Below are 14,089 nucleotides of genomic sequence, written 5' to 3' on the forward strand. Positions count from 1 at the left end.
TCCAGCCGCTGGGACAACACCTGCTCGACTCCTTCATTCAAGTGACACCAGAGCTTCCAGGGATATTTGAGGCACCATCCCTGCCATTGCCGGGCACTCGCGGCGCTGCTAACGGCCTGGTCACATGCTCTCCAGAGAGCTACGGGAGGGCGCTGGGTAACCTCTATCCGAGCTGCGGCCGCCGGGAGGAGGGAAAAGGCGAGCAAGGAGGAAGAGTGGGAGGAGGAGGGGAAGCGGCCAAGGAGGAGGAAGAGGAGGAGGGGAGCACAAAGAATCCAGGTCTCCGGGCGGGAGGTTTACACCAAGAACCATGTGTGCCGAGCGGCTGGGCCAGTTCGTGACCCTGGCTTTGGTATTGGCCACCTTCGACCCGGCGCGAGGAACCGACGCCACCAACCCGCCGGAGGGTCCCCAAGAGAGGGGCTCCCAACAGAAAGGCCGCCTGTCCCTGCAGAACACAGGTAAGTGCGAGCGCCCCCGCGGCGGGGAGCTACCGGGAGACAACACCGTGCACCCACGCAGCGCGCCGCGGGCGCTTTGCCCGGAACTGAGAGCCCACCTAGGGGCCGCGCAAACTCTTGGGGTGGCGCGGGACGTGCGAAGGAAAGCGCGAGGCGAGGCGAGAGCGGTCCGCGCCAGGCTCCGCGCGCTGGGATTCCGCACGTGCTGGCAGGGTGATGAAATGGCTGGAGCAGGACTTGTTGCTGTCCTCCCCGGGGTCGAGGGTAAAAGAGGCAGCGCCTGACACGGCCAGTGCCGGCCCCGGAGTCCCCGGTGCGGTACAAAGCTCCCCGCTCCATCCCGGCCGGCCTGCGGGAGGCAAGGAGGGTCCCCGGAGCCGGCCTGCGCCCTGTGCCCGGAGAACTTCTCTTCCCAGCCGGCCGGCCGCGACAGGACCACTTTCCCCTCCTCAAAAGATGCCCGACATCCAAGAACTTTGTAGGCGAGACCGATCGCATTGTGAACTTCCCCCTCCGGGGCATTGCTTTCCGGGGAGGGGCCGGGGGAGGTGGCGCAAAGCGTACCTCTGAGGTGCTGCCGCCTTCTCCCTCTCCAGGGCAGGTCAGCAGGCGCAGAAATGGTGACAAGACCCGAACCGCGCGCGGCTGCTGCTCCACCGGCTCTCCGCTCACCGGCAGGCTGCCGAGCAGAGCCAGGCGTGCAGGGCACGGGGCTGGCCGTTTTCCCAGCTCCTGGGAGAGAAAGACAATCTGCCTGGAGCACCTTCGCTCGGCGCCCCCCCTCCCCGTCGCCGCCGCCGCCGCCGCCTTTATTTGGGGGCCTGAAACCCAGCGGCGGCGTGCGTGCGCTCACCGCACGAGCAGGAATGCACGAGTGCCCATTAGGGACGCCCGGAGCGAGTGAATCGCCGCCCAGCGCGCTCCTGCCCGGCGCACCGGGGCCGCGCGTGGGATCATCCGGGAGTCTCCCACCTCCACGCGCGAGCGCCCGCACCCCCAGCCCGCGCGGGGCTCAGCCCAGGACCCGCGCCCACCCTCCCCCCTCTCCAGTGCTTTCCCTGAGAATTGAACGTGATTCTCGGGAGTTGGTGACCTCAACAAATACACTCCCCTCATTCTCTCGGTAGATTTAATCTGAATGCGGATTATCTACTCGGACCCCGCCCTTCTTCCAAAATATACTTTTCTGATGTAATTTTGTGGTTGGCTTAAATCAGTGAATTGGGTGGGTGGGGGGAGGGACGGAAGAGAGTCTCCTGCACGGGGCAGCCTGACAGTTAACTCCCCCAGTCTGTCCTTTGGAGAGATGAATTAGGGCCACATTCTGCGAAGGAGGGCAGCAAACTCGGGGGTCGCGGGAATTTCTAGGGGATTAAGTGATATCTCACACCGGATTTCTGTTTAAAAGGACCCTCTAAGTGCAACGATTGCGTTTCTGCAGGCTAGCCCCCATCTGACTCGATTCCTGAGCCTGCTCGCAACCGCAGCTCTCCTAGCCTGGTATTTTTAATGCTGATGGTTTGGAGGCGCTGCCTTAATAGGAATTTTGTTTTGATTTTTCGGTGTTCAATCATAAAGCTGAATTGAAACTGCTTTTTGGACGCTCGCATTTGGGGGTCAGGAAGGAAATGGCTGTGATTTAGTAGCAGCGGCTTTGAGTTCCAAGTAGAGAAGGGTATTTCATTGATGAAGTACAGAAGGGAGAGAGAGCAAGCTAATCATTTAAAATCTTACTTGTGTCTGTGGGTTTAGAAAGCTGAAATTGTTTCTGCTTTCAAACTAAGTATTTCCACAAAGACTTGAAAAAGATGGGAAGGATGAAGAGTGGAGTGCTCAGACCTAACTTCTGATTGTGATTTTTGTAACATAGGTTTGGCTATTTTTTTACAGATACAGCATTTACAAATACTGACATTTTCATAAGTAGATTAAATGATGACATTTTCTTGCCCTAGCTTTTTAGATCCTCAAATAGTCATTTCTAACTTTATCTTCTTCAGTTTTCTCTTAGTCATTACTAACTTTTATTTCAGCCGGCCCCTCTGCATTCCCCAGCATGGCTGAGAATTTTGTATATATTTGTATGTAATTCTCATTTTAGCGGAAATCCAACACTGTTTGGTCAACGCAGGCGATGTGGGGTGTGGTGTGTTTGAATGTTTCGAGAACAACTCTTGTGAGATTCGAGGCTTACATGGGATTTGCATGACTTTTCTGCACAACGCTGGAAAATTTGATGCCCAGGTAAAAACCACATAGAGCACAAAATGTTCTAGGTTGGCGTTGCATGACTGAAATGTTCATTGGAAGGACTTGTGAACAGGTTTCCTTAGCTGATCTTTATGGTGTATTTTAGCATTTGCAAGAGATTCTTGGTGCACAGCAGGATGCCAGTCTCTCCCCACTCCACTCATGGGGTTCTGCTTTCCAGCACTGTCATGTGGTGAAATCCTTCTCCACTCTTCAGCTGTGTCTACACAGGCAGAGTGGGATGGAGTGCGAGTTGAACAATCATCTAAGGATTCTTAGCAGAGAACACAAAAGGCATAACAAATAATAAACATCTTGTAAAGGGACACACTATGTCTGGCCACCCAGAACTCAGTCTGCAAGGCCCATCACGTTAGAGACAGTAGGTTTATGGGAGGAGGACAGGGACTCCAATTATACATTCCAAGACCTGTTTTCACCTATTAGGGAAGAATAAATGAGACACAAACTTCATAGAAACTCATCATCTCCAATGGGTATGTGAGCAGGCAACACGGATAATTCAGGGCCTCCAGAATAACCGACTTATTCCTCCTAAGTAGCAGACCGTCCTCTCCCAACCCAAAAATGCTGAATGAGTCCTGCTCTACAGAGTCCTCTAACAACGCCTGACCCACTCCAGCTATCCCAGAGTCGGCAGGGTGAAAAAAGCCTAGCTGTTGCTTGGGGCAGGGCACAAACCCAACAAGCCACCCTATGGTTCCAGTGCTGACAATCCAAATACATTTCAGGTGGCAAGTGGCATCAGGCTCACCTTCTTCATGTTCTCCCCAGCTCATATATGCACTACAAAGCCCCTGTTGTTCTGTCTCATCAACTTCCTCTCCCATGTCATTGAAGAGTGGGGGCAACGTTTGGAGAAGGCCAACAGTTATGGTGTGACTTATGAATGCCACCCGTCACCATCTACTGCCATCCTGTAGAGAGCCTGACAAAGCAATGCTTGGGAACCAGAAAGGGACGCAACAGGGCTGGCAACCTGCGCTGCAGAGGATGTGGGGTGGCAGGGGAGGGGCAACAGAAACCAGGGAAGGAAAGAGTAGAACGTTTGAACTCCTCAGGCTCCCCTAATAAAGCATCCCTTCTGGATTAACTGGAATTAGGAAACATAATAGGAAATCCGGAGGAAAGATGTGTATTTAAGGGCGATCCCACAGGATGTCAGGGAAGAATACCAAAACAGATTGCTACAGCCCTCGAATAAATTAATCTTCCTTTTTCTCTCAACCAACAGGAGTATGTTCTCAAGTGAGAAGCATCCCTTTCAAGCTGGTTCCCAGCATGTGACTACTTCATAAATGGCACAACCCTACCCTCCATCCTCTTTGGCTCCCACTGGAAAGCCAGAGCAAAAAGGGCCATGGGGAGGGGTTTTTTCAGCAACCAGACACTATCTGTAGACATTTCAGTTGCTTCTAAAGGAAGAACTGAATTAAATGTGCTGGCTGGCTTCCCACTTCCAACCTAAACCCGTTTTCTGTCTCCACTCAGTTACTTCCAGGCCTGTCTAAAAACAGAGGGGTGACCTCTCCAATGACAGCTTGTTTCTATAGTAATGGGGGAATGGGGATCCCTAGGTAGGTATCCCACAATGCCTCTCTGCCCTGAGAGGTTGATAAGGGAACTCACGCCCCAGCCTGCCTCCACACCCCCAACAGCTGTCTCCTTTCTAGGATAAGAACAATCTAATGGGCTTGCCAGAAAAGAGAACTGTGGGCCAGATGTATGCCTGGCTGCCTTAGCCACTCAGAGGCAGGGGGTGTGGGGGAGGGGGTGTCAGTTGGGCAGTTCAGACTCCAGATGCTGCCAGGCAGTGTGCCAGGCGGGCCTTTTAGAGGCAATAATCCTAACAGTTTAAAGGAGTCGAATCGTTTTCAAAAAGGAAAAGAATGCTCCTCCTTGAAGGATAGGAGGAGACATAAGTATATGGGTTGGGGGCGGTGGGAGGCCCTGAGGCACAGATAGCACCCAATCTTGATGTCACTCATGGGGTCGGAGGAAAAAGCAGTGGTGTGAGACTTGGATCAGCAGGCACCTTCTACTTGGGAAACACTCTTGCTGGGAGTTCAGGATTTACGCATGGCCACATTCCCCTTGTGTTCCAGAAAAGTTGCCACCAAACAGCCAACCCTGGGCTGCCTGGAGGTCAGAGGGCCACGGAAGCCCCAGAACAAGGGAAACTAGTAGAGCAGCTGGGGAGGAAGGAGGCAGATTTGTTAGTCTCCCAAAGAAACATCCTTTTTGGCCAAATGCCGGAGTTATCCAGTCACTCTAGACATACCTCCTGACGGAGCATCAGCCTGCCGCCTGCATGGACGGCAGTCTGAGGCAGGACCTTGGGGTTCAGTTTTCAAACAAAAGTCCTGTGTAAGGCCATTGAGTGTGAATGTCTGAGCTTCTGACCAGGACTTGTCTGTTTTGCCCCCCTCTCTCTTTTCTCTGTCCCCTCTGTTCTCAGGGCAAATCATTCATCAAAGATGCCTTGAAGTGCAAGGCCCACGCTCTGCGGCACAGATTCGGCTGCATAAGCCGGAAGTGCCCCGCCATTAAGGAAATGGTGTTCCAGTTACAACGGGAATGCTACCTCAAACACGATCTGTGTTCTGCCGCCCAGGAGAACACCCGGGTAATGGCGGAGATGATTCACTTCAAGGACTTGCTGCTGCACGAGTGAGTGCCTCACAGGGGCCCTGGGAGGGAGGGGCCCACTCCTCAGGCTGGTGTTGGAGGAGTTTGAGGGGCTTGTTTTCGGAGGCCGAACTCCCGTCAAATGGGAAAGGTTGCTCTCTACCTCAGCAAGCTGCACTGACTCCCCTGGGAGGCCCTTTCCTGCTGGCCTTCAGGAAAACTGAAAGAAATGTCCACCATTGGTTTCAAAAGCATAAGCAATAGAAACAAAATATTGTATAAGCGTGAAATGTGTAGGATTCAGAAATACGCTTTACCTTCCCCTCAGCCCAGATCCCAACAGTTCTGAGTATTCCAAGTGGCCATGCAGGTGCCCCAATAGACAGCTGAGAGCTAAGCACGGTGGCTGAGCGTTTACCGAGTGCGACGCCTTGTGCTCAGTGCTTTACGGGAATCTGTCACCTGGTCCTCACAGCGGCCCTGTGAGCAAGGTACCATTCTCATCTCCATTTTACAGATCAGAAAACTGAGATTCACTGAAGTAAAGGTCATACAGACAATGAGAGACAAAGCCAGGCCCGGGAGCCCACTTTTTGCCAAAGTGGGTAAATATGAACTTGCTTATTCAAAGGCTTACAATTCAGTAGTAAACCCCAGGCATCTTATTCCTTAAAAAAAAAAAAAAAAAAAAAATCCCACCTGTAGGATCCTAAACTTTGCAAAGTGATAAAGCGTGTTTTACACAGTTGCTCCTAACATGAAGCATGGGCAGTAGGTCACAATGGTTCCTTCCGCAGAGGCTGAGGGCAGAAAGCCGGCCACTAGCTAAGCGGACCAATACAAGTCACTGCCAGCTTGATGGCACCATTGGTCTTTACACAGCGACTCCCTGGGCCCAGTCAGTCCAATTTTATGAAATCTTGCTCCTTAGTTGGTGCCATGGCCTTCCCCCAGCTATGCCACTAAGTAGGCTACTCCCCACCCCACACTGCCCAGATCACAGAGGACAACCACCAGCACCCGTCACTTTCCACCGGGTTATGAAGGTCTAGGTATCTTGCAACAGCCCCAGTGCAGTGTTAGAATTTGAAGATTCACCGTGAATCTCTGCAGGCGGCTCTTGCCAAGAGCAAAGTAATGTCTTCTCCTTAGTCACACTGATGCCCCAAAAAATAGTTATCACTCTTTCAAATACTTGTAAAGAAACAGAGCAACAAGAGTTTCAACAACAATAACAATAATGATAATAGCTATTATTTTGTGAGTGGGCCAGGCCCTGGGCCAGGGACTTTACCTGGACGATCTGATTCATCCCAACAGGGCTGCAAGGTAGAGATCACTAACCCCACCTAACAGAGCAGAAAAGGGCAGCTAAGAGGTTCAAGATCTGGCTCTGAAGTTTGATCCCTACTATGCCGCTTGGGAACTGGCAATAGATATGACTGAAGCTGCTTATCAGGAATAGACATGAAACCTCCCTGCTCCTGATCTGCTCTCACCCTACTAGACCTGCTAAAGGCTCACTGGCCCCCAGATGTAGCAGGGGTTCTTCCCTTTTCTCAATTACACCCCCATTACACAAGGAGAGTGCTATAAAGGTCCCTTCCTTCAAGCTGCCCCTAGAAGACACAAATGCCCCATGGCTGGGACATTCCCGAAGCTCCTTTGTCCTCGGTCCGCTGTCATCCACTATAGATAGTTTGTTGGCCTTAAGAATGGGTGATGGGCATGAGTTCATAAGTCAGTAAGACATTCCTGGAGTGCAAGAAGACTTTGTCTTTTTCAATATTGGAGAAAAGTCTTCTTTGGGAAAACTGAAGGTTTTGAAGGGTTTTTTGCTCCCCCTGGAATTTAAGAAGGGGTAAAGCACTGTGGCTTTTCTGGTACCTCCTCCATGGAAACATGGCCCATGGGGCCATGAGATTTTTACTTCCCGAGGGCTCCTCGCATCATTTAGAATGAACACCTAGCCCTCTGCCCCAGCCCACTCTGGGAATGCACGTGACTCACCCCTGGGCCTCTTTTAAGAACATTCACTGTGCCTGCACACAAGTCCTCTTTCCTCTCACTAAGCCAGCAACTCCAGGCAGCGGGTCTCACCGAACCCCAACTTCCCCCAGAACCCCACCCCCTTCCTTCTGAAGCCATGACTATGCAGTGCATCAACTGGAACTTCGAGCTGAGTTGATGGTGTTGTTAACTATCTTCACTGATTCTGGCACAAAGGAGCCTATCAGTCCCCAAATATCAAGAAGACCATTTAAGAATGTGTGGCATTGGTCACAGATAAGAAAATGAGAACTGAATTTGCTTTTCCCTTTATAGAAGAGGAAATCACAGTCAATCCAGAATCCACATCACCCCCATTCCTTACCCCATCCCTAGGCACCGCAAAACACTCATGTCTGGTTAGAGTGGTTCCATCCAAGCTCTCCACTTCCCTCTGTTCCTCTCACCCCTTCCCGCCCCACTTTCTCCATATCAACTGCCTTGGCTACACACACCCTGTCACTGGGTGCTGGCAGCCTCCAGGCACGTCCCCCTCCAAGTATTTTTAAAAATCCTTTAGCCTTGCTGACACCCAGTTGAGAAAGCTGGGCTTTGTCATTAGACACGGGCTGAGCTTGCAGCCTGAGAAGGCACCATGCCAGCTCAAAACACGGCTTAGATTAACACACACCCCTCCCCATGGCTCACAGCTTTCTCCTCGGGAGAGAGCGCCAAAGGCAGGAGAGAGTGTGGGCTAGTCCAGCCTTCTCGGATCCGCCTTGGGGTTCCGAGAGCTCATCTGGCAGGCAGACTGCCCTGGCAAAGGAGGCCAGGAAGCAGTCCGTGCTTTCCCAAGAGAGCCCTCCCCTTACTCTGCGGAAAGAAACTCAAAGAAGAGCATCAGGCTAGTCCCAAAAAGACAGATTCTCAGCCCCCGCAATTTGCTCATGTCGTCCCAGAGGGGGGCAGGTACAAATCAGGCGCTAAAATCCTGATGCTCCCATAGCAGATAAACTCCGTGACCTTGAGCTCCCTGAGGCAGTCAGTTGCTAGTTGTCAAAAGATAGAAGGAAACAAATATGCGTGCAGCATTTCTTCTGTGTTGCCCCACGGCCCCCTCTCACAGCCCGAGAAGAGGAGTGTTATCACTGTCCTTGTCACTGGTAGGGGCCTGCCTTAGAGAGTTTAAGTACCCTGTCCATCAGCCATGCACAGACTCTCTGACTCCAAAGGCATCAAGTAGGCCTTAAAAGGCAGCTTGATCTCTATCAGCCAGAACATTCCTCTTCTCTGCTCTCAGCCCAGCTCTAGGCCTTCCCAGCCCAGAAGCTTCCAAAGACTACTTTCCCCTCTCCCCCGCCCTCCCCCCACCACCAGCCATCTCCATTTTTACATCTATGACATGAGGACAGTTCAACTACAACTTGAGGACTAATTCATAAAAATGGCAGTGAACTACTTCTCAAGTCCTAAAACACAATCTGCTCTCTGCCTAGCAACAACTGCCAACTTGCAAAGAAAAGATTAAGTGGGCTAACAGGCAGCCACCCAGGTGGTCCAGGCTCACAGAGGAAAAAAAAGTCTTGTTCCTTATAAATGATCTCACGTTCCAGAGTGATTTCCCTGCCCAAGGTGATGTCCCAGAGCTGCAATGCTCATGGTCAGATATATCCAGAAAATGTGCTAGCCGAGGACTGCTAAAGAATGCGGGTTAGCCACATGAAACATTCTATACCCTCCTTGGGGATTTTAGAAGGTCAGTGAGATGTAAGAAGGGCTCAGTGAGTGGGCCATGAGAGCCCATTACAGGGGACGCCTCTTACCAGATGGGCCCATAAAGAGCAGGCCCGCTGTTCCCGCCCGAGGCACACACCTCCCACCCCCAGGTCAGCATGAGGTGGTCATCCTTCCTCCAGCACTTTTCCCAAAGAACAACCCAGGGCGTCTGGGGGACCTGAGCAAGAACCAAGTGTGTTTATTTCACAGATTGCTGGCACTCGTCCCAACACCTAGGCCCCCTGCGGCCAGCCCTCACCTCCAGTTCTAGGCAAGCCCAGGCTGGAAGAATAGAGCTGCTTAGATGGCCACTCCCCCTCTTCAGTCTTTAGTACCAGGAAAGGGGAGAGCTCCATGGGAAGTGACCTCACAGGGTGGTGGTCTGCCTCCCACCTTTATCCACCTGTTCCAGACTCCTCGAGTGCAGAGGGAAGTGCGTCCAGTACCCTCCAAAAACACCCTTCTTCACCATGAGCCTAAACCAGGGGCAAACACAGACATGGGGAAGTGGTTTCTCGAAGAAGACTTACCTGAGAGAGTGGCACCAAGTGCAAAGCCAGTCAGCCCCACTGACGCCGTGTGGCAAGAGGCGATGTGAGACCCATCGCCCCAAGTCTTTGACAGCCCCTCCTCTCCTGCCAAAGAGATTCCTCAGTTTGGTATTTCTGATCCTTCACCACTTGCCTTTTATTCCACTGGCCCCCACGACACTTGACTACTCCTCCTACCGAAACCCTCCTAGCTGGCATACCCGAAACATGCCCAGGGCTCTCCTACACTCCTTTCCAACACTCACACGGCCGCCGTACCTGGCGTTCTCATCCACCTGCCCCAGAGGCTCTTCCTTTAATCGTACGCACCTGCAAACTGTCACTGGCCCCTTTCCTGGCGGTAGGCTCGATCACCAGCCTCTCTCCAATGCCCGGCATGGAGCCTCGGAGGTAATGGCCATCTAGTAAATAGTGGCTGAGGCCAGCGCTCCTTAGGATATGGATAAAGGCTTGAAGTAATTCTTGAAAGCTCTTTCCCAAAACTAAACCGAAGCCAGGCCTCGGCCGTATGTCGCTTGCCGGGTATCCTCACTGCCCTCTGTCTCTGGCCCATTCGGGACTGGTTCCATTCTCTCTCTCTCTGCTCTCCATTTCTAGACCATACGTGGACCTGGTGAACCTGCTGCTGACCTGCGGGGAGGAGGTGAAGGAGGCCATCACCCATAGCGTCCAGGCGCAGTGTGAGCAGAACTGGGGAAGTCTGTGCTCCATCTTGAGCTTCTGCACCTCAACCATCCAGAGGCCCCCCACGGTGCCCCCTGAGCGCCAGCTCCAGGCGGACAGAGCCAAGCTCTCCAGGACCCATCACGGGGAGGCAGGTCACCACCTCTCAGAGCCCAGTAGTCGGGAGACGGGCCGAGGTGCCAAGGGCGAGCGAGGTAGCAAAAGCCACCCAAACGCCCATGCCCGGGGCCAAGTAGCTGGCCACGGGGGCCAGGGAACTTCTGGAAGCAGCGAGTGGGAGGAGGAACAGTCTGAGTATTCCGATATCCGCAGGTGAAAGAAAGGCCTGGCCGGGAAATCTTTCCTCCATGCCGTCCATTTTCTTCTCTATGGACATTCCAAAACATTTGCCATTAAAGAGGGGGGATGTCACACGCAGGATTTGGTGGGGATTGCGGACTTGATGGAGGTGCGTGCTAGCGGGCCGAACAGGTGAGGCAGAGGCGGCCTAGGCCGCAGCGGGGTCTCGGCTGTGCCCCGGGGGGGTTCCACACTTGCACATCCCGAAGTGAGCGCCACGCGGCCTCCTTGCAACTTTGTCTTCTTTCCATCCGTGGAGCCACTGGGCGGCGGCCTGCGGTTTGCTCTGCTGTGGGGGAGGTGGGCCGGGGAAGGGCGGGGGTCGGCAGGCCCGCGGGACTGGACCGGGCACTCGGTGCTGTCTCAGCGGAGGGCGGCGGGCTGGATCCGGGTGCAGGAGGGAACGTGAAAACCATGCTGGGAGTCAGAAGGGTGGAGAGGAGACGGGGGCTGTGTGGGCGCTTGGTGCCAAACAGAAGTTCAGTTTCTTGCATGGGGACCTTGAGGTTTGGAGCTGCTGGGGACGGGGAGGGCAAGGGTTCTAAGTGTAATTTCTGAGCCATTGTTCTGTCTGGGGGACCAGGTCCGAGGGAGTGGTCCCTGTGTGTTTGTATATTAACCACTGCTTCGAATCTCTATTTCACTTTTTTATTTATCCAGTTACATCTACATACCTGTCGTCTAAATAAATGGCTTTCAAACAAAGCAACTGGGTCATTAAAACCAGCTCAAAGGAAAAAGAAATACAGCCCATCTTTTGGGGCTGATTTTTTTTCTCTTTTGAGTGCTCTTTTAAAAGGAATCAAAGAGCAATGAAGCTGTGCGTCTGCCTGCCCGGTGTGGGCTCGCAGCCACTCAGGGCAAACCACACCCCTGGAGGAAAATGCACGCATGAGGAGTACATTTGACAGATTTTTCCTTAGCATTTTGTTACCCCCACCTTGAGCCTCAGCCAAGATCGATAAAGCTGCATACCTGATGCAATGAGGTCAAGTCGGAAACGGGGCTTCTTGGTGTATGGGATGGAAAGGCGGAGAAGAGAGTGAAGATGGCTGTGATTTCCAGCAGGGAAGGCTGACCTTTTACATAAATGGAGGAGACCGCCAGGAAGCACTGAGGGACGGGATTTTCCAGATCCGGATTGGGAATGTAGCAACGAAGAAAGGAGTCCGAGTGGACAAAAGAAAGGCAGAGAGGAGGGACAGAACTAAAAATCCAAGGCAAGGAGGGAGAGGACTGTAACAAAGGGTCAGCGGTGGGGTTCTTGTGGTTGGTCAGAATGTTCCACAGACAGGCCTTTTCTTTCTTGCCTGCCGGGTTGTCACATTAAAGCTTCTCCTTCCTTGCAGCCAGTACTCAAACAGGAGGCCAGTATTACAAGGAGTACACAGGTGTTCTGGGCCAGTTCCTTCCAGAGCAGTGGTCAGCAAACTTTTTCTGTAAAGGTCCAGGTAGTAGATTACACCATTTTCCATTGGGTGGGTCATGTGGGTTCTGTCACAAGTACTCAACTGTGTACGCTGCGGCAGGAAAGCAGGAATATATAGACATGGGTCACCAACAGGCCTGGCTCCACGCCAGTAAAACTGCATTTAATAGGTGCCCCCCTGGATCTGGCTCTTGGGCCTGAGTTTTCTGACCCCCATTCTAGTGAGCTGGAAAAAAGTAAGCATCCTCCATTTGTATCAGCTTATAGCTCTCCCTCAAAACAACCTGAGGCCAGAGATAAAGAAGCTAAATTTATCTACTCTAAAATAATTTGTCCCAGGGAATGCCCTTACCCAAAATCCAGCTAGTATTTATATACCCCAAACCCAATCTCATCAGTGCCAGGACATGGTGCTGGAAGGTCAGCTTCCCAATCATTCGTAATCCACGTTAGAAAGAAACCATTGGGGGGGGGGGGCGGAAGGGGACAAAATGCTGGGAGAAACACCTAGAAAGAGCTAGAGCTGCAGAAAGCAGAAGAGATGGTGCACTTAATCCAGCTCTGCCCTCAGGGGGAGAAGGACCGGTGTGTCAGGCTCTGCCATGGGAACCAAACGTAAACCATGGCTGTCTCATGCCATGGGCCACTGCAGCATGTTACTGTTTTACTTACATCACTCAAAAGCTGAAGCAATAACATTCTCCCGCGTTGCTGGGTCAGCTGTTCATTTGTTCGCCGGCTCCTGGGCTGGATGTGTGAAAGGCATCACTTTTATATTTTCCTCAGTGTAAATGTTTTATGTGTTCGCCTACTGATGTCCCATTTGTTGCTTCTATTGTAAATATTTGTCATTTGTATTTATTATCTCAGTGTTTTCCCCCAAGGCATAAAATTGCTTACCTTGTTCATTTGAACCCCTTCACTGATCTCTGTTGTATATTTTTCATACCACTAGCGTGTTGCTTCTCAAAAGTCAGGTAGATCGCATTTCATTCTGGTTCTTAATGTTTTGAAGTATACAATAGTATTTATTGCGAAGGTTCTTTGGCCCAAAACGGAGTAAAGTCCAAATTCCTGTAAGAGTTGACAGAGGCAATCTAAAATGTAAGCAAAGTAGTCATTAAAAATAGACACTCAACTTGGGCTTCATACTTCATACAAATTTACTCATGAGCCTTCCTTTAAGGAAGGATGTGGATTTCCAAATAAAGATACGATGTTTATTTTGAGCTTTGCATTTTAACAAGATGATCTGAACACCTCTCCTTTGTATCAATAAATAGCCCTGTTATTCTGAAAGGACAGGACCAACCTCGTATAGCAAAATGCTGACACCTGAAACCAAATAAATAGCAAACACCAGCTCAGAGCTGTGGTCATACTTAGACAAACACACACACACACACACACACACACACACACAAAGAGAGAGAAATTTAAACTTGAACCAAGTAAAAGGCTTTGCTAGAACAACATGGAAAAACAATGCTACCAGAGCCCATTTCCTAAGGAAGAACAACCTCATCTGATCTCAGAATTGGCACCACGTGAGCTTGTTAAGTCATAATGTCTGTTTCTGTTATGGATTTAGGCAGCAGGTCCTGAACATTGTCACATGGCATTATTTTTCTCCATTCATTAATAAAGATTTTAAATACATGGCTTGCCCTTGAGTAGCGTTATTGTCTGAGAGCGCTTCGGATAGCCAGGGCACGGGGGGAATGGCTGTGTGCAAGTGAGTTTTGAGTCCGTTTAAAATGCTGGATGCTGGGCGCCTGGGTGGCTCAGATGGTTAAGCGTCTGCCTTTGGCTCAGGTCATGATCCCAGGGTGCTGGGATCGAGTCCCGCATCGGGCTTCCCGCTCCTTGGGAGCCTGCTTCTCCCTCTGTTTCTCTCTGTCTCTCATGAATAAATAAATAAAATCTTTAAAAAAAAAAAAATTCTGGATGCTCAGTTTACA

General features: G+C 51.5%; 1 protein-coding gene and 1 long non-coding RNA gene across 3 annotated transcripts in view; one reads left to right on the forward strand and one right to left on the reverse strand.

Moving 5' to 3' along the window:
* LOC123861696 (uncharacterized) overlaps nt 1–1,277 on the reverse strand; it is a 272,443-nt gene extending 271,166 nt beyond the window's left edge. For both annotated transcript variants that reach the window (XR_010413202.1, XR_010413200.1), the window contains exon 1: nt 1,026–1,277. This is a non-coding gene — a long non-coding RNA (uncharacterized LOC123861696). The remainder of the gene's footprint in view (nt 1–1,025) is intronic.
* On the forward strand, nt 26–13,787 carry STC2 (stanniocalcin 2). Its single transcript, XM_045901020.3, has 4 exons — nt 26–461; nt 2,563–2,705; nt 5,191–5,402; nt 10,274–13,787. Exons 1-4 carry the CDS (start codon nt 311–313, stop codon nt 10,674–10,676), a joined length of 909 nt encoding a protein of 302 aa, XP_045756976.1. The 5' UTR covers nt 26–310; the 3' UTR covers nt 10,677–13,787.
* Nucleotides 13,788–14,089: the final 302 nt, after the last annotated feature.

This window comes from Mirounga angustirostris, unplaced genomic scaffold, assembly GCF_029215605.1.
Source record: "Mirounga angustirostris isolate CCGP_5_RB_7025 unplaced genomic scaffold, mMirAng1.0.hap1 SCAF_7, whole genome shotgun sequence".
Lineage (NCBI taxonomy): Eukaryota > Metazoa > Chordata > Mammalia > Carnivora > Phocidae > Mirounga > Mirounga angustirostris.